Genomic DNA, 20,551 nt, shown 5'->3' with positions numbered 1-20,551 from the left:
GACAAATTATGAGAGTAAACATGTTGTAATTAAAACAAAGTCATCACAAAAAATATCTTTTTAGTGTAATTATGAAAATAATACACGTTTTAAAGCTGTGTAATTGTCAGGAAAGAAGAAGAATTACTTTATTGATCCCGCACGCGCACACACGTGCACACACACACACACACACACACACACACACACACACACAATTAAGGAGAGATGTTAGAGCGAGGGGGCTGCCAGTGACCAGCGCCCCGAGCAGTTGGGGGTTCAGTGAACTGATGAACTGACACCTCTCCAGCCACCAGTCCACGCTCCATACATGGTCCATACAGGGACTTGAACCAGTGACCCTACGTTTCCCAGCCAAGTCACCCATGGACTGAGCTACTGCCGCCCCGTGAAAGTGACTGCAGTGTAAAATCATGTGTCTTTTCCAAGGAATACAGCAACTGTTCTGTCTCCTTTAAACTCACAAGATTCATATTTATTACCTTTGCATTGAACAGTTTTATATTCATCAGATAAAACAGATAGCAAGTGTTAAAGTGCGGTTTCTGGCTTGAGTTGTTGTCAGCTGCTGTTTTTTTGTGTAATAGAACTAAAATTACGTATATCTCGTAGAGCTGGTTAGCGTCGGACCCGTGTATTTTCCTGTTTCAGAGATTTTAAACAATGAACTGAGTGGCAGAAATTCTACTTTACAGCAAAAAAAACTACATCAGGCTTCACCAACATCACTAAAACAGAGCTCAACACTCAGGGCGCACTCCCACTGTGCGTCCGTACCGTGACCCGTGCTTTAGGGTACTTGTCCCGCCCTCCAGGCCCGTTTGTACTCACACTACCTGGGCCTCAGTGCTTGTTGCTGCCTATACGTCATCACGTCGTAACACAACACCGTGACGCGCATTGATCGCGCGTGTGTGGCTTTGTTTCCAAATCTTTCCGTAGACCTCTGAGATTTTGTGCGTCTTGTCGACTGTTTTTGAATCTTTTCATCGACCAAATCTGCAGTAAACACTCCACCTCCGCATCACACCAACGTGTATGTTCTGGTGCGCTCTTGCGTGCATTTACTCATTATTTCTGCTTACAGGTGGTAACTGTGTATATTTCTGACTGTACCACGACCTTCTCATGAACCATGGGGTCCCTGTCTATAAGCTTTCCTAGCTGCCTTTGGGAGACCCGTTCACTCTACCCAATTAAAACTCTGTAATACCAACTGTACTATATTATATTATGTTTGAAGTGGTTTTTGTGAATAAACTAAACATCAGATATGTTGAGCTCAGTGCGTCACGCATTAATATCAGATGTGTCTCCGCTGAATGTTCTCTGCAGGTTCACCCGGAGCTTTACGTCGACACGTCTCGAGGAGACAAACTGAAAATCAACATCGACATCATTTTCCCTCACATGCCCTGCGCCTGTAAGTAATACGGCTGTTACCTCACTTCCTTAGCGACATGTTAATGACGACACGTGCAGATTATAAACGCCTTCGCCCCTCGTTCTGTTTCTGTCAACTCTCAGATCTCAGCATAGATGCGATGGACGTGGCCGGCGAGCAGCAGTTGGATGTGGAACACAATCTGTTCAAACAGCGGCTGGACAAAGACCTGAAAGCGGTCACCCTCGAGGCAGAAAAACACGGTAAACCTCTTTTTTTCATGTCTGCTTATTGGTATTTTAGTCAACAAACGTAAACACTGCATACAAATTATTATACAAAATATTACAAAAACAGTACAATAATAATAATAACAATTAATAAAACAAACTTTCATGACACCTTGGGTGTGATGAAAGGGGCCCTTTCATCACACCCAAGGTGTAGAGCCGCTGCTCCTTTGCGTTGAAAGGAGCCAGTTGAGGTGGTTCAGACATCTAGGGCGCCCTCACACTGTCCTTCCGCACCTCGCCCCGGGCTTTAGGGTCCCTCTCCCCCCCAACCCCAGGCCCGTTTGTACTCACACTACCTGGGCCTCGTGCAAATGCTTCTTGCTGCCTATACGTCATCACGCCGTAACACGTCACACGCATTGATGACGTCATCACGATGCTTCGCTTTGTTTACAAATCTTTCCGTAGAACTCTGAGTTTTTGTGCGTCTTGTCGACTGTTTTTGAATATTTTCATCGACCAAATCTGCAGTAAACACTCCACCTCCGCATCACACCAACGTGAACCTTTCACCGCCATTGTTGTTGTAAAATGTCCGCGCATGGTCCGTCCTTCTATTTTCTATTTCCGAACAGGCGCACATAAATTACGTCAGAACCGCCGTAGGTGTCGTGCTCGTGCTCGTACACGTGCAAACATTCTTTACAAAAGCCCACCTCTCTCAGAACGGCCATGGACGGCCAGCTGGCCGCAGTTATGCGCGGAGCGGTTGCACTCACACTGGTCAAACGCACTAGGCTTGACCCGAAAAACCTGTCTTGGCACGGTGCGGGTGGACAGTGTGAGTGCGCCCCTAGTAAGGATGCCCCCTGGCCGCCTCCCTAGGGAGGTGTTCCAGGCACGTCCAGCTGGGAGGAGGCCTCTGGGAAGACCCAGGACCAGGTGGAGAGATTAGATCTCCACACTGGCCTGGGAACGCCTCAGGATCCCCCAGTTAGAGCTGGTTAATGTGGCCCGGGAAAGGGAAGTTTGGGGTCCCCTGCTAAAGCTGCTGCCCCCACGACACGACCCCGGATAAGAGGCTGAAGATGAGATGAGAGACCAAAATATATGAGAATGGTTCGCATTCAGTTGCACACGATTTCTCAAACAATATTGTTTTTGTCCTGATTGTTTGTTTTTTATATTTGGTGTCATTTAAGAAAACGTTAAATTTTTCCAACCAAGCTTCCTCCCTACATTTTTAGAGCTTGTGGATGTATGTCGGGTTTTAAATAAGGACTGCAAATCACTCCCAGACAACTCCATATTGAATTATTTTTCCTATTTCACTGGGTGCACTTTTTTGATTTGCCGACGCCGCGCGTTTACAGATGACGCTGTAAAAGGATTATTTTATACTGAGGGGTCAAACTAAACCATGGTTTTGTGTTTTGATGTGTAGACCTTGGCACGGCTGACGATGGTGAAGTGTTTGACCCCAGTTCACTCGACCCAAACAGATGTGAAAGCTGCTACGGAGCTGAGACTGAAGACCTAAAGTGAGAGACACACACACACACACACACACACACACACACACACACACACACACACACACACACACACACACACACACACACAAACAGGCTCTGCTTTTCATTCCTTTGTATTTTCTTTTTCTGCGTAACCTTGTAATTTACTTTGCCGTGTGTGTGTGTGTGTGTGTGCAGATGCTGTAACACCTGCGATGACGTGCGTGAGGCGTACCGGCGGCGAGGCTGGGCGTTCAAGAGTGCCGACACCATCGAGCAGTGCAAGAGGGAGGGCTTCACACAAAAGATGCAGGAGCAGAAGAATGAAGGCTGTCAGGTTTACGGCTTCCTGGAGGTTAACAAGGTACTTCAAAATCTTAACTGTGGATTATCGTTAGTTCTCACAAACGTCAGGTTTCTGCTGAAGGACGTTTAATGTGTGAGGAGAAGTATCAGTATGCGTTCAGTGACTTGTTATGCCTCAATGACAAAAGTACTCTAGACCAAGCTGCTGAATTACATTTGTATTAATTTAAACTCTTTGTTTGCAGTGCTTGTTATTCAATTATTCCTTAAAAGGCACTGAAACAAAATTACTACATCAGGAAAAACATACTTGAAGTCATCCTCAGACTGTCAACGCTTGACATTTATTCTGCTCTTGTTCTGTTTCAAACACAACCTCATGTTTTAATTTTGCTTGACGCAGCGTTATATTATATTATTATATTATTAGAGTATTAGAGCGTGATCACACTGTCCTTCCGTACCGTGACCCAGGCTTTAGGGTACTTGTCCCCCCTCCCTCTCCCCCCGCGCCCCAGCCCCGTTTGTACTCACACTACCTGGGCCTCGGCCAATGCTTCTTGCTGTCCATACGTCATCACGCCATAACACGTCACACGCATTGATCGCGTGTGTGTGGCTTTGTTTACAAATCTTTCCGTAGACCTCAGAGTTTTTGTGCGTCTTGTCGACTGTTTTTGAATCTTTTCATCGACCAAATCTGCAGTAAACACTCCACCTCCACATCACACCAACGTGAACCTTTCACCGCCATTGTTGTTGTTGTTAAATGTCCGCGCATGGTCCGTCCTTCTATTTACATGTCCGAACAGGCGCACATAACGCTACTGCCGTAGGGCTCGTGCTTGTACACGTGCGCACACTCGTGCTCGTACATGTGCAAACGGCTCCGCTAAAGCCCACCTCTTTCAAGCGGGCCGTGGACGGTCCGCTGGCCGCAGTTATGCACGGAGCGGGTGCACTCACACTGCTTAAAGGTACTAGGCTTTAGCTGAAAAAACGGTTTTGGCCCTGGCCAGAAGGACAGTGTGAGTGCGCCCTAAGTGACTGCAGTCCAAAATCATGTGTTTTGCATGAACGACGGCAACTCATCTCATCTCATCTTCAGCTTCTTATCCGGGGTCGGGTCGCGGGGGCAGCAGCTTTAGCAGGGGACCCCAAACTTCCCTTTCCCGGGCCACATTAACCAGCTCTAACTGTGGGTTCCTGAGGCGTTCCCAGGCCAGTGTGGAGATCTAATCTCTCCACCTGGTCCTGGGTCTTCCCTGAGGCCTCCTCCCAGCTGGACGTGCCTGGAACACCTCCCTAGGGAGGCGCCAAGGGTTCATCCTTACTAGATGATCCTGAACCACCTCAACTGGCTCCTTTCAACGCTAAGGAGCAGCTGCTCTACTCCGAGTTCCTCACGGATGCTGAACTTCTCCCCCTCTCTCTAATGGAGACTCCAGCCACCCTCCTGAGGAAACACATTTCGGCCGCTTGTACCCGCGACCTGGTTCTTTCTGTCATGACGATGGCAACTGTTAATTATATTTGGACACTTTGCTCTTAAATACGACAATAATACTGTGACTTTATTCTTGTGTTGTGACGACTTTATTATATAAGTTTCCTTTTTCCTGACAGTGTCGTGTACGACTGTATAAACTATAGGAGTAGTATATTCTACTATGATTGGATTTATTTTATTCATCCACTCTTCCTCTTTGTGTCTCAGGTGGCAGGAAATTTCCACTTCGCTCCTGGAAAAAGTTTCCAGCAGTCTCATGTCCACGGTAAGACCTGCTGTACACACACACACACACACACACACACACACACACACACACACACACACACGCAACATTCAAATGTTTTTCAACACCATGTGTCAGACGATATCCAGATACAAAACTTTAAACTTTGATACAACACTAGCATAAAAACGCACTCACTACCTTTTTTGATACCACAGAAAAGAGAAAAGAGTGTTTGGCATTAATTTATATATTCATGTATTTAATTGCTAAATGCCGTCATGCTAAAATAAAAGGGTTGTTGAGAAACATTTGATTGTTCCATCTCTGTTCATTCATCATCCCTAATCATATATTCACACATCCATTAACAAATCATCCATTAATTACATCTAATTTCTCTTAGCTTCTGATTGCATGTTGAGATTTTACAGAAGCTTTTAATCAGCGCGGTCGGTGTAGGACACAGTGCCGTATTCTGCAGCCCTGCAGTTCAGTGCGGTTCAGCTCCCTGTTGTACAGTTGAAGGTCAGACAGCAGCTCATAGATGGTTTTTACTTCATGCTGTTGAAGGTTGTGTTTTAAATGCAATTTTTAAATCTCATTGTTAACTCACCAGTTGATCCGGTACAAATTTCAGCAAATGTTTTGGAACAGACGTCTGAGGGCGCACTCACACTGTCCTTCCGCACCGGGCCAAAACCGTTTTTTCAGCTAAAGCCTAGCGCGTTTGACCAGTGTGAGTGCACCCGCTCCGCGCATAACTTCAGCCAGCTGGCCGTCCACGGCCCGTCTGAGAGAGGTGGGTTTGTAGAGCGCGTTTGCACATGTACGAGCGCGAGCGTGCGCACGTGTACGAGCACGAGGCCTACGGCGGTTCTGAGGTCATTTCCTGTGCGCCTGTTGGGACATAGAAAAAAGAAGGAGGGACCATGAGCGGACATTTAAAACAATGGCGGTGAAAGGTTCACGTTGGTGTGATGCGGAGGTTGAGTGTTTACTGCAGATTTGGTCGATGAAAAGAGTCAAAAACAGTCGACAAGACGCACAAAAACTCAGAGGTCTATGGAAAGATTTGTAAACAAAGCGACGCATCGCCATGATGTCATCAATGCGTGTGACGTGTTACGGCGTGATGACGTATAGGCAGCAAGAAGCATTCACCGAGGCCCAGGTAGTGTGAGTACAAACGGGCCTGGAGGGGGGGACAAGGACCCTAAAGCACGGGGCACGGGACGGACGGACAGTGTGAGTGCGCCCTGAACTTATCCAGGTCTGGTTAAATCTGACTCTGGTGCGTTCGCCCCTTTGGTGCCATTTGTGTGTCCAGACACTGTAGCAGAAACAGAACAACTGCAATGAGACTCTTTAGAGCAAGTTAGTCCTAAAACCTTTGCTTAAATTTTTATTGTTTCTTAATGGTATGATAAGTAAATTAATTTACCCAATTAAAATAGAAGAACATTTTTTTATGCTGTTCACTCTTCCTGTTCCTTTCCTGTCTTTCTCTTCTTGCAAAAGCTGAACTGGAGAATTTGTTCAATTCATTATTATTATTATTTTTGTAAGTTTGAGTCCCAGGAAGACATCAAATTTCTCTTTTGGGTCTCGAGCTGAAAAAGGAGGAGGTCCCAAACAAGCTCTTGATCTGACCAAACTACTATTAGGGGTGGTACGGTTTATTAAAAACAAGATCCGTCCCGTTAGGTAAACTTGTCACGGTTCTGGACACGTGTTTACCGGTCCGTTTATGAGGTGCAACGCAGCGTGCGCCTCCATGGCCGCTGTGCGTCTCAGCGCGCTGGGAGACTTGCTCCATTCGCTCCCCGTAGGCGCGCGGCCGCAACGTTCTGCGCGCTCCCGCTACCCACGCTCCCGCTACACTCTTCTCGCGCTCCCGCTATGCACGCTCCCGCTACTTTCTTCTTCGTGGGTTTCTGAATCATCTTGGCTCAATCATAGACATAAAGAGTAGACGCCTCATCGAACGTTGGGTCTACTGGCGTTGACGAGCGGTGGGGCCGCCATCTTGGCCCGGTCGCCCGCTCCACTCAGTGTAAGGACAGGACACGGTTCAGCGTATTTTAATATTCACAGTGGGATTAACAGTAATAGAATATTCTGATATATGATATATGTGATGTATGATAGGTGTTTTGCAAACACTATAAATATAAACACAACAAGAGAAATCATTTATAGAGTATTAATAGGCTGTATTTCATACATGAATACATAAATCTCTCTCGCTCACTCTCTCTCTCTCTCTCACACACACACACACACACACACACACACACACACACACACACACACACACACACACACACACACACTCAGAGAAAATTAAAATACATATAAATCAAGAGTATCAATACAATTAGGTCAGAGAGAGAGATGACATTTTGGACACATCTAAATACAAGTCAAACAGACACACTTCCATTTAAAGCACTAAAAAAAGCAAGAGCCGAACCCTATATGTTTATGAATATTCAGAAATGATCCATGCTCTGCCAGTCGCATAGTCGTGGTAGTGGAGAGGAGAGGGAGGGTCCACATTTGAGCGAGTGTGTGTGGTATAAAAATATATATAACATTTTGTTAAATCGATCATTTTCACACTGTTTTGTTCTTGCACAGTTACCAATGAGAGTGTAGCTCTCATTCTAAAAGACAGTGATGTTGTAGGAGTACTTTGTATAGTATCTAAAATGACTGTGTCCTTTGTTTTTAGGCAAGGTCTAATTATGTGAATGTCTTCTTTATTACATATTTTAATTATGTAGTAATTGTATTTAATGTGCAAACAAAAACACGGGGCATAGTTCAGTAATATCCATTTTAAATTATACAAACCATTTAAGATTTTTCCTTAGTTAAATAAATGTATGATTTTTTTAACTCCTGTGGTACAACTGAACTAAAAAAGCGTGGACTCATCAGTTCTGCTTTACAAACATGTGACGTTCTCGTGCTGCTTTAAGTGGAGATGTGGAGAACCAAGTAAAAATGTATGGAACATTTAGTTCAGCTGTGAGAATATCGGGCACAGAGTGGAAATACATGTTCACGCTTGCCTCGTAAATCTCTGATTCATTCTTTATAATAAAGCCCACATCATGTTGCTCCTGTTTGATGAAACAGTTTAACAGCAAAGGATATTGGTCAGATTCTGTCACTTCTCCTTTGAGTCTAAACTTTAAAAAAAAAGTGACATGACATGAAAAATGATCTCATAATTCATGTCAATGTCATGTTCAATATTTAAAAAAACAAAACTGAGAATATCTGAGGTGACCTGAGATGAACCGTCTCTGAAGTGTCTTCCTCTCATGAAACCACAGCACATCCTCCGCTGACCTACTGCTGGAAATGTGCAACCATTTACACTAGACCACATGTACAACAACCCCTCTCCTCCCTGCTTCTCCTTTCATATCTACACAGGCATGCACACACACACACACACACACACACACACACAGGCATGCACACACACACACACACACACACACACACACACACACACACACACACACACACACACACACACACACACACACACACACACACACACACATCTGGCCGGGGGGTAAATTAACTAACATTCCCACAGAGGCTAATCTCCACGCCTCTACTGTGACAAGATAATAATAATAAAATAAGGGACAGCAGCTCCTCTGGCAGCTAAATATGTATCTACCTGCCACAGCCTGAGGGACTCACTATAACATTCAAAAATGCATGGATTTATGTCTAATTGTTTAAAATTGTACTGTACCGTACTGATTATGAATTGTAATATTGTAATATTAGATTAGAGCAGGAATACGCTGCACAGTGCTCTGGCATCTTGTTCCTTCTGCTGCTCAACTCAGAGGCTCAACGAGTCACTCATAGAACTGATCTGGGAGAAGGACCGATCCAAGATGGCGGCCGCATTTCTCGCGGCCCAACGTTCGATGCGGCATCTACTCTTTATATGTCTATGGGCTCAATAGTATCCCGCTGCAGCTCCGGAGCACAAGCCTCTGGCTCGACGGAAGTGACGCAGTAGTTTAAAAAAAAAAACTTTATTGAAAAAGTACAAAACATAGAAACCGTTAAAGGAAGTGACGCAATGTTTTTTTAACTTTATTGGAAAAGTACAAAACAAAGCAACAGCTAAAGGAAATTATTTTATCAATGGCCTCGTTTTTAAAAATACGTTTTTTTTCAACTTTATTGAAAAAGTACATATAATTCCCCTCAGAGACACACACACACACACACACACACACACACACACACACACACACACACACACACACACACACACACACACACACACACAGTTACTGTATATTCATCAGTTAGTGTATCTTACAGTTAATTTAGTCCTGAATATTGTGACATTACAAAAATAAAAATCTAAAATCAAATATTACAATGTGGATGTTTTAGTGAAGACAAACAAGTGTAAAGTTTTAATGGAAACAAAAATGACATGCAACTTTATTTATAACGTGAAATATCCAAATAAAAGTAGTTGGCTGTAGAAAAGGACAATACTTAAAGTCAGTCCAAGAGCCCAACAGTCCTGTGACTGCCAATAAAGATGCATCCTCTAGAAAGGTCAAATATAACTATAAAAAGTATATATATATATATATATATATATATATATATATATATATATATAACATCTGATCTGCAAAATAACACTAGATTTAAAAAAATAACCAGAAAACAAAAACACTTCCTAGCAGGAAATGAGCATCTGACCTGAACACCACACACTCTCTGCTTGTCTAGAACAAGGACCCCGACCAGAAGTTTACACTGAATACAGAATCATGCAAACCAAACATGCATCCAACACACACACACACACACACACACACACAGATTTATAACATTGCATTTAAACGACCTAAATCCAGTACGTACTGAAGCATAAGCACTGAACTGAAATGTTGCGACTGTAGAAATTTTGTGGACGTTTAATTGCTCCAGTCGTAATCTCATTAATTCTGGGCAGAAACAAATATTTAGATAGAATAAACTATACTATAGATCATAGTTGTGATGTAGTCTGACAAAAACCAACACAACCTTTAAAAACGACTCCTCTTAAAATAGTCAGAGCATTTCAGTGCATCGAGAATTGACACCTGCTGTATATTTATCCTAGAATCGCTCAAATTAACATTATAAATGCCACTGCTGAATTTAATGCTATCTGTGACTAAACAAACCATCACACTGTGCCACCAGAGTGTATATAATTACAATAAATGTATGGTTTCTACTCATTAATTTAAAGATGTGTAAGTAGTGTGCCACCTAAAAGTTGAAAGATGTCCAACCCACAGAAGAGTAGACAGCTCCGATTGACTAAACATACGTAACAGATGGCCAATCTGAATGCCAGCTGCTTCAAATTAAAGCTAAACTTATCAATATTTTTTATATTAATAATAAATGACTATATGTGATGTGAAAGGTCAGTTAATTTTTAAGAAATCACAAAATGAAAACTGTAAATGTCAAGTCAAGACATCTTTATTGTCCCCCTACAGTCAGCAGCAAAAACAACAGTATAATGCACAATAATGACACATATGATGACAAAGAGCTAATAATCAAAAGAGATGGAATACACAACGACATGAGTGACATGGGACAACACTTAACAATCATCAATCAACAAAGTGCAACACTCCTCACTGGATAAAAATAATAATAAATGTTAGAGCAGACAGATTGTGAGATGGGGCAGAGTTTGATCAGCAGACACATTAGTTTGGATTAACAAAGTTTAGTTTAATAGCCTTTTAATATTAATCCAATTTTAGAATTCAATAATCATCTAGGCAACAATAAACAGTCATTTTGTCACTATTTTACTTCGATTTTAATGAGGCAAAGTTAATTTACCAGTGTGTAATAGCTTTTTTTATTTCATCTATATCTACAGATTGCTAGTTAGCTCGTAGTTAGCAACATTATCAACATAGCAAAGCTTACGTTGTTTTTAAACGTCTCCATTATCTCCATCATTTTCCAAGCAGTGACAGCGAGTATCCTCAAATTCCCGCCTACTTTCTGTTATCATACGTCACTTCCGTCGAGTCCGGGGCTTGTGTCGAGTGAGGGGCTTGTGCACCGGGGCTGCAGCTGGATGTTACTCGCTAAGCTCCTCTCTGTTGTTGTTCTCAATCGTATCTGTGGTCAAATCTGCGGTTAAATCACCACATCAACGTCTCTTTCTACTCTTAAAAAGAAAGGTTGACACAGAAAATGTCCATGTACTTTCTGGTATTATACGTCACTTCCGTCCAGTCAGGGGCTTGTGCTCCGGGGCTGCAGCTGGATGTTACTCGCTAAACTCCGCTCTGTTGTTGTTCTCAATCGTATCTGCGGTTAAATCGCCACATCAGTGTCTCTTTCTACTCTTAAAAAGAAAGGTTGACACAGAAAAACACCAGTTCACCAGAGAAGGGACAGAGAAGTTTTAGTGTCTGTCTCTGTGAAGCCTGAGTTTACTCTGCAGCCATATCTGCGTATAAAGAGGAGAACTTCAGAGATAAGATAATAACACCACTTTACCACTGAAGTGTAAAAAATACTGCATTTATATTACGTTCATTTGTGTCAGTCCAGTTTCTGATGAATAAACTAATGTTTCATATGTGCTCGTCAGCCTGGTAAAGTAGCTAATAACTGAAGTAATCAGATAAATGTAGTGGAGTAAAAAGTAGAATATTTCCGCTGATTTGTAGAGGAGTAGAAGAATAAAGCAGCATGGAAATAAAATACTCAAGTGAAAGAGCCTCAAACTTTACTTTAGTCCAATAATGTGAGTGTAAACCTCTGGTTCACAGATTTGTTCATTTAATGGGGATTATGGGGATTATATCATTTAAAGGATTATTTTTTTACAAGCTTGTTGCACTTTGAGGCCTATGACTAATATCTACACTGATAAAATAAAGACCATATACTGCACTCCTATGTCGCCGCATTGTTTTACAATATCCATTAATGTGATGGTCATATTTTTCTGGCACCTCATTTTGGATAATTTTCGTCGACCGGCCTCAATTCCACATTAATTGAATAACCCTGATGTCGCCTTTATTCACTCAGTTCAGTAGGAAAGTTAAATTATTTTCAGCCATTTTCTACTTTATAAGAAACAGTGTTTGTCAGAGATACATGTCGTCTATTTCAGCACGTTCAGTGAAGCTGTTTGTGCGTTTTTTAGTGAAAGAAAACCTATTTTCTTCTTTTTTTCTAAGATTTGATAAAGTAATCGTGTTTATACTCTTACCTAGAACGCAAACAATTGTTTACCTTTTTGCCAAATAAATATATAAACGTGTAAATGCAGCAATGTCTCACTTCACTTTCATTTAAGATTGTTACAGTAATCCCTAAACAAGCTGCCTCATTATTTCACTTTTTGCATGATTGCATGACGTGTCCTTAAAATAATCTAATTATTAGGCTACAGATCTGATACATGGTATTTTTAGAATCTAAGGGCGCACTCACACTGCCCTTCCGCACCGCGCCCCGGGCTTTAGGGTACTTGTCCCCCCTCCCTCTCCCCCCGCGCCCCAGCCCCGTTTGTACTCACACTACCAGGGCCTCGGCAAATGCTTCTTGCCTGTCCATACGTCATCACGCCGTAACACGTCACACGCATTGATCGCGTGTGTGTGGCTTTGTTTACAAATCTTTCCATAGACCTCTGAGTTTTTGTGCGTCTTGTCGACTGTTTTTGAATCTTTTCATCGACCAAATCTGCAGTAAACACTCCACCTCCGCATCACACCAACGTGAACCTTTCGCCGCCATTGTTGTTGTTGTTAAATGTCCGCGCATGGTCCGTCCTTCTATTTTCTATGTCTGAACAGGCGCACATTAATTACTTCAGAACCACCGTAGGCCTCGTGCTCGTACATGTGCAAACGCACTTTACTAAAGCCCACCTCTCTCAGACGAGCCGTGGACGGCCAGCTGGCCGCTGTTATGCGCGGAGCGGGTGCACTCACACTGGTCAAACGCACTAGGCTTGACCCGAAAAACCTGTTTCGGCCCGGTGCGGAAGGACAGGGTGAGTGCGCCCTGAGAGAAATGGAAAAAAACAACCAAACCAAACCGAAAAACCGTGACCCCAAAACCGTGATATGAACCCAACCGTGGATTTTTTGAACCGTTCCACCCGTAGGTTAAATGTGTTAAATATGTTTTTGTTTGCTGTTATATTTGAAAGAGTAGCAGCAGAAACAAGAGACAAGAATCACATGTGCTGAAGATTTGACCGTAAACGACTTTGGCCGAAAATAAATCAGCTTCACCTTCATGTGGTCATGTGTTTGGGGGCTGCACGGTCACCCCGACAGAAGTTATGAAGCTTGTCCTTCCTTCTCAGTGTGGTTTGCTGCCCGTGAATCAGTTTGAATTGATCCTTTAATACTTTGAACCAAACAATGGTCATGATCACAGAAGCCTGAGGTTAGTTTAAAAAGCTGCATCCTCATGCATCACTGGTCGTGTCTTATTTAAAATATACATAAAAAAATTGCTTTGTCAGTGTTGTGCAGCCCCTACTGGCGTCCTCATACACAGTAAAGGGGAACATCACCTCGATGATGGATTCCAACATGTTTTCTCCGCGGTCTCGGAAAGTTCAACCGATATTTGTGAACGTGAGCCACTCTCTCAAACCCAGAACTGTTGTTTTAGTCCTGAACGTGAATATTACACAGCGATAAAAATACAGAACTGCATTTTCGCACTTTAAATAAAGGCATCAACCCGTCACATTGTTGTTACTGTTGATTATAAAACAACAACGAGGCTCTTTGGTGCGCTACTAGACCTCATACCTTCACATACAGTTCATCATCTGTCGGAGCAGCTTCACATTTTAAACCTGACGTGACACTTTTATTTATTACACTCTAGTTTTTTGGATTTGAGAGAGAGTTTGTTCATCTTCACTAATATTTCTGGACTGACTTGGGACCATAGAAATAACATCTATGAATTTAGAAAATGGGCGTAGTTCCCCTTTAATATCACATGGTTTGTTGTCTACCTGCATCATTACAGTGACTCTTCTCTCTTCTTTCTGCAGTGCACGCTGTGGAAAGTAAGTTCATCTTTATTTGCAGTTTTAAAATAAAATAATCGTATAAAAACCTGTGAACTTCACTGAAGAACAGCCTCATTCCTGTGCAGTTACATGTGTGTTCAGATATATGGAAAAGTATTGCAAGTATACAATTATTTTGTAATATGAAGTGAGAATAACTAACAATGTTGAGTTCAGGCACAGGACGATACTCGCTGTGTAAAATCCAGTTTAAAAGCCATAAGATGCCATTTTTTGCACACTTCTGATGTGATTTGTCATGTTTTTAGTCATCCCACACATTTAAAACATACCTTTAATATTACAAATACAGAATTTGATTGGGCAAAAAAAATACATTTGCAAAGAGCTGAAGGAAGCAGACTTTTGTCTGTTGATTAAGGTTCACAGACACCAGACACGCAGTGTGTTTCCATGTTGGGAGGCTCTAATCGAGCGCTGCAGGAATACGTCCTGTTTACACGTTTGCACTGACGATTCCCTCGATGCTAACTTCAGGGCCTATAACAATACGTCATCCCTTCAGCGATCTATACTCTTCATTGTAAGAGACTCAAATTTGATCCTGACAAGACTGAAAATCTGCTCTGTGAAACTCTAACACACTGTGTATCTGAGTACACAACAACAACGTATATGTGAGTATTAGTTTTGTGGATTAAAGGGATGTTTCAGGTATTTTTAAGTGTGGTTGCATGAGGTGTTTATCCATAGTGAGTGCTACCTTCCCCTCACTGTAGCGTAATGACAAGTACGCAGCTTCTCCCTCTGTCGTGAACTTGTGTGCGCCTGTTGGCTTCACCGGCTGCTTTAACTTGTGAACTAATCCGACTCAACAGCTGAATCAATGAGCAGTAATCAATCACAACCTGATCAATAACTCACATTTCTGATATTTCTTTTTAAGTTACGATACATTCACACTTCTTTTTCTTTACTAAATGTGTATTTGAATCTTCTGTAACTAAGTTAAGTTTGTTTTTGTTTGTGTTCGCAGTTCACGACCTGCAGAGTTTCGGCTTAGACAATGTAAGTAACTTAAATTATGATATTTTAAGTTTCAGTATGTTTTCACAAAATATAACAGATTTTCTTTACTTAGGTTATTTAATTTGCTAATTTGTAAATTCTGGAAAGAGAAATATAATTTTAAGTCTAAATGACACCCTTTATTTACAATGAGGAAAGGTTTTTTAAGGTGGTTCTGTTCAATTAAATGTTGTTTGTTTACTGCATTAACTCTTTGTAGCGTGATCTTTCACTAAAATAAGAGCCTGTGGAAATGAAGACATATTAAATTTAAGATTTCTGACGTCTATAATCTCCTAATCTGTCTGTCTTCCTGCAGATAAACATGACCCATCTGATAAAACACCTATCGTTTGGTAAAGATTACCCTGGCATTGTTAACCCTCTGGACGACACGGACGTCACAGCGCCACAAGGTCAGTCATTTCATGTTTTCAATACGATGCTGCTGCAGGAATAACACAATAACTAGACGTATAATCCACTGAGTGGCTGGTAAAATTCAAACATTGATGAGCCATTTGGCCAGTGGACCAAAAAGTTCATTTTGTACCGACTGCACGTGGACAGACTTTTATCCAGTGTGTGTGTCTGTATATATCATGTAGGCTCTAAACTATAAATGGTCGTAGGACTGAACAGTCTTAGGACTGGTCTAACTCACTATTACAGACATTTAAAGTATGATCTGATAATATAAGAAACAGAATACTGAGCAGGTCTGAAGGTTCCCAAACTGAAAGTGCAGATTCACTCTGTGAAGGACTAGTGTCCAACCTTTAAACCTTTATTATTAAAGCTAATATTAGTACGTGCATTGAACATATTCCTAGATATTAAGTGTTAATTACCAGACATGAAACAGGGAGCCATGTAATATTACATCATTTGAATACAGTACACAGAAAAGCTACGAAAGGCCACAAGGTCAGTCATTTCATTTTGGTTTTTACTGTTTTCAATACGATGCTGCCGCAGGAATAACACAATAAATAGACAGATAATCTACTGAGTGGCTGGTAAAACTCAAACATTGATTAGCCATTTGGCCAGTGGACCAATAAGTTCATTTTGTACCGATTGCACATGGACAGACTTTTATCCAATTTGTGTTTGTATATAACAGTGTCTGTATATGTCTCTAAATAGGCTCTAAACCACAGGTGTCAAAGTGATCCAGTAAAGGGCTGTGTGGCTGCAGGTTTACACTCCAACCAATCAAGAACACACCTGACTCGACTTACTCAATCACCTGAACTGTCTTCACACAGTTGATTTGTTGGACCAGGTGTGTTTTTACCTGGTTGGAATAAAAACCCGCAGCCACACGGCCCTTAACTGGATCACTTTGACACCCCTGCTCTAAACTATAAACGGTCGTAGGACTGCACTAACTCACAGTCACAGCTTCCTGCGCGAGGGTTGAATTTACCTGCTAGGAGTAAACAGAACAAGAGATTTGACCGTCCGGTTTCAGAGAGTTGGACTAAACTATAGGTTTTTATTATCAAACCTTCAGAATCTGCGAGTTAAGGCCTTTTTTCATGACATTAACTCTCACGTCAGTATATCTTTTTCTTAACTGTTGTTTTTCTCGTGAATATAACACAGTAAAAAAACTCAATCAAGGTAAATGTCTGAGTTTTCGTACCGTTAATAAAGGCATCAACCAATCACGTTTAGAGATGCACCGATCCGACATCGGCTCCGATATTGACTAATTGGTTGGATCGGATCTCTGATTAATGAGGCCGATCCTGTCATTTCTGTCACCGCGATACAGTTGCAGTGATCTAGTCACTTGAATTCTGTGTTTGCAACTTCGGTTGGGGTTTTATATTACATTTTAAAACATCTGTTTGCTGTGCACTTTACATGGAAGTGTTATTTATTTTAAAGGAAGGATAATAAAATAGCTGACAGTAGCTCAGTGTGTCAGCTTTTCCCGCTTCGCCTACCCGACTGGTGTCAGACACCACACTCAGGGCACTCCACTCAGCAGTCAGGGAGACAAGCCACAGGACACGTGTGCTGGTCTTGAAGAGCTGCAGCATTTATTTGTGCTCAAACCAGAGACCAATAAAGCAACGTAGAATCAAACAAACTAAGCAGAAAAAAGGTTATTTTGTCTGCAGGTGGAAGATTTGCTGTTTTGCGTCAGGACGTTGGCAGCATCAGAAAGTTTCAACACATCCACTCTGAAAACCATTTGACAAATCTGAACTTTTATTGACAAAACTAGACTGTCGGTTGAGTGTGTGACAGCATCGAGCAGGCAGAGAGCTGCAGTTGTAGTAACTGGAAAAGTCCCATGGCTGTATATTTGTGTGGAGGAGGTTGTTGCTCGTCCTCCTCAGCAGCGGATGCCCATACCAATGGACATGAAGGTGCCGAACGTCCCCCCGCTCTGCATCATGGTCTTCCCCACGCCTCCCATTAGCTCCCGGCCACGCATGCCGACCCTTGAGACAGAAAAGACAGTTGTAGTTTTTACTTGGTGTCACTTCAGGATTCAGCCTGACACTGAGTTCATGTTAGATTGTTTTCCGTTTTCCTCGAAAGCTTGGATTGGCTCAGCTGCTTTTAACACCAGGAAGACCGCACAAACACTAGACCTACTGTAGTTGCTGATAAAATATCTGGTATGTGGACAGAGTCAGGTGTGGCCTGCTAATGCAACAAGCTTTTACAGAAGAGTCACTGGGAAGCAAAGAGAGGTGGTCTCATGTTTCTTATTTGGTAGAAAGGGGAGAATAATTCATCGCTGAAGTGTCAGAGCAAGGAGCAGGGTTGGCAATGGTCATTAGTATTAGAGCTGCAACATGTGCATAATAAACCCATTTTAAAGTCAGATATTTTCAGTGCACACTAAGTGCAAATTTACCTGAGACAAGAGAACGTGCCAAACATGGCGCCGGCAGCCATTCCCACTGCAAACCCCATCATGAAGCCCATCTTGACGCGGTCAAAGCAGCTTGGCTGAGCCTGGCCATACGGTCCTACAGCCACTGGCATCTGCAGAGTTAAGACGGACAGAAGAAGGGTTAAAGAGGAGGTAGATGGATCAGTAGAAATAGTGACATTTAAAGTATGATCTGATATAAGAAACAAAATACTGAGCAGGTCTGAAGGTTCCCAAACTGAAAGTGCAGATTCAGTCTGTGAAGGACTAGTGTCCAACCTTAAAACCTTTATTATTAAAGCTGATATTAGTACGTGTATTGCACATATTCCTAAATATTTAGTGTTAATTACCACACATAAAACAGGGAGCCATGTAATATTACATCATATGAATACAGTACATAGAAATGCTACGTGATATACTGTTTTTCATTTGTAGTTAGTATTTAAACCGTTGATTATTTATATACTAACGAGACGGTAAGACGTTCCCCCAGTTCATTTGTAGTTAACTGAGCTTCCATTCACAATAAGTTTGTTTTTCCAGCTCTGAGCTTCTTCTATTTTCTTTATACTGCATCAACAGCACATTCAAATCAAGCCTTTTTAGTTTTGCCTCATACAAAGATCTGCCACAATAATGAATCGCCATCTATTTAGATAACTGTTTTGAGGGTCAAATTTATCTGATTCCAGCTTCTTAAATGTGAATATCTTCTGGTTTCTTTACTCCTCTATAACAGTAGGCTGAATGTTTGACTTTGGGTCATCTTTGGCTGTGGGAAATACCATTACAACATGTTTTTATTCAACCTTTTATAGACATTAATTAACTATTAATCAAAAAAATGCTCCAAAGATGAACCGATAATGAAAACGAGCATTGGTTACAGACCTATTACATACCTGTACACCTTGGAATAAGTTGATTTTAAGACATGTGTTATTTTAAGGACACTCACGCTTTCAATGTGAAATCCACGTTTAGGAAATTCTGATTATTAGCATCCATTAAAGTCAAACATTTGACCTTTTGACCTTTGACCTAATGTATGCAACATTAGCTTTTGCCGGTGAATAATTTGAGTCCAGAACATATGTGTCATTTAATCAAAACTCAAATTACAACTCAAACTATCTTCTTAGGTTGCTTTAACTCTAGACATTTGGTAATTGTTGATTACCTTAATGCTTAATGTGTTGCTAAGCCCGTGACGTAAATCAATGTTCTTGCATTAGCTAACGTACAGAGCTAAGCTAACGTTAGCATACCTGGGTTAAACGTTTAATGACGACATTAAAAAATGCTTTCTTTCGCTGCAGTCTTTAACGGGTGATTGTACAAGTCACCGTGTAAAAGATAATAATATTAATTTTGTAAAATTCACCCCTTATCCGATTAAATAGTTTGTTGTTAGCTTAGCATGCTAACTTACAGGCTGACGTCACGTTTCACCGACAAACTGTCTTGAGATAAAAACACGTTCAGTCAAAAACGGAGCTTACCTTGAATTATTAGTTTGTTATAAGGTTGTTTTTCTGGATCCTGAAGTGGAGGATTATTATTGTGGTGTTGAGCTGCAGCTGCGTTTAGGAGTCAGACTCTTCCATAACCGGAAAAAAGAGAGAGGGAGGCAGATAAAGAGGAGGAAAACCCGGACATGGAAAAGAAACAGCGCCCCCCGCCCCCGGTGGCCCTCCAGAGGTACTGCAGGGGTCCTCAATAGTTTGATAATCTTTAATTTTTTTGTTCAAAAACGTGTGAAAATATACATAATCACGAATGCAACATATTATTAGCTAAAGATAATAAGAAAATAAAGTTTTATTAGACACATGTTTTTAAAAAGAGCATTTACATACAGTAAAATTAACAATGGATCCGTCAATCGATGTGTAAATTACTCATACAAGAATAAAAAGATGGTATTTAAAAACACCAGAATCAGGATAAAAGTAGAAGTAAACAAAGAAAATCTCATCTTCAACTTCTAATCTGGGGTCGGGTCGTGGGGGCAGCAGCTTTAGCAGGGGACCCCAAACTTCCCTTTCCCGGGCCACATTAACCAGCTCTAACTGGGGGATCCTGAGGCGTTCTCAGGCCAGTGTGGAGATCTAATCTCTCCACCTGGTCCTGGGTCTTCCCCGAGGCCTCCTCCCAGCTGGACGTGCCTGGAACACCTCCCTAGGGAGGTGCCCAGGGGGCATCCTTACTAGCGCCAGATTTAAATACAGTAAAATTAAAAATGGATAATTATCCTGTCAATCAATGTGTAAATTACTCATACAAGAAT

At 41.7% G+C, this 20,551-nt stretch overlaps 2 protein-coding genes across 3 annotated transcripts in view; one reads left to right on the top strand and one right to left on the bottom strand.

Annotated features, from left to right (window-relative positions):
• The window catches only part of ergic3 (ERGIC and golgi 3), a 32,518-nt gene that overhangs the window by 8,118 nt on the left and 3,849 nt on the right, over positions 1-20,551 (top strand). Inside the window, exons 3-10 of one of the 2 annotated variants that reach the window (XM_083938547.1) lie at positions 1,336-1,423; positions 1,528-1,647; positions 3,062-3,158; positions 3,330-3,495; positions 5,155-5,212; positions 14,307-14,321; positions 15,322-15,353; positions 15,673-15,769. In XM_083938547.1, coding sequence (XP_083794673.1) covers positions 1,336-1,423; positions 1,528-1,647; positions 3,062-3,158; positions 3,330-3,495; positions 5,155-5,212; positions 14,307-14,321; positions 15,322-15,353; positions 15,673-15,769 — 673 coding nt within the window. The remainder of the gene's footprint in view (positions 1-1,335; positions 1,424-1,527; positions 1,648-3,061; positions 3,159-3,329; positions 3,496-5,154; positions 5,213-14,306; positions 14,322-15,321; positions 15,354-15,672; positions 15,770-20,551) is intronic. The other variant, XM_083938548.1, reaches the window with a different exon arrangement.
• romo1 (reactive oxygen species modulator 1) lies at positions 17,392-19,890 on the bottom strand. The gene is made up of 3 exons (XM_083939807.1): positions 19,764-19,890; positions 18,238-18,368; positions 17,392-17,815 (listed from the first exon to the last, which is right to left on the bottom strand). The coding sequence occupies exons 2-3, from the start codon at positions 18,366-18,368 to the stop codon at positions 17,707-17,709; spliced, it is 240 nt and encodes a 79-aa protein (XP_083795933.1). The 5' UTR covers positions 19,764-19,890; the 3' UTR covers positions 17,392-17,706.

This window comes from Echiichthys vipera (genome assembly GCF_963691815.1).
Source record: "Echiichthys vipera genome assembly, chromosome: X".
Lineage (NCBI taxonomy): Eukaryota > Metazoa > Chordata > Actinopteri > Perciformes > Trachinidae > Echiichthys > Echiichthys vipera.
Note: the sequence above shows the minus strand (reverse complement) of the source record. Positions and strands in the feature narration are given on the sequence as shown.

Excerpts from the sequence above, each read along its gene's own strand:
- romo1 (XM_083939807.1), bottom strand. The coding sequence starts at position 18,368 with ATGCCAGTGGCTGTAGGACCGTATGGCCAGGCTCAGCCAAGCTGCTTT. Across the intron at positions 17,816-18,237 it reads GGCACGTTCTCTTGTCTCAG|GGTCGGCATGCGTGGCCGGG; the intron begins GTAAATTTGCAC and ends TTCTGTCTCAAG.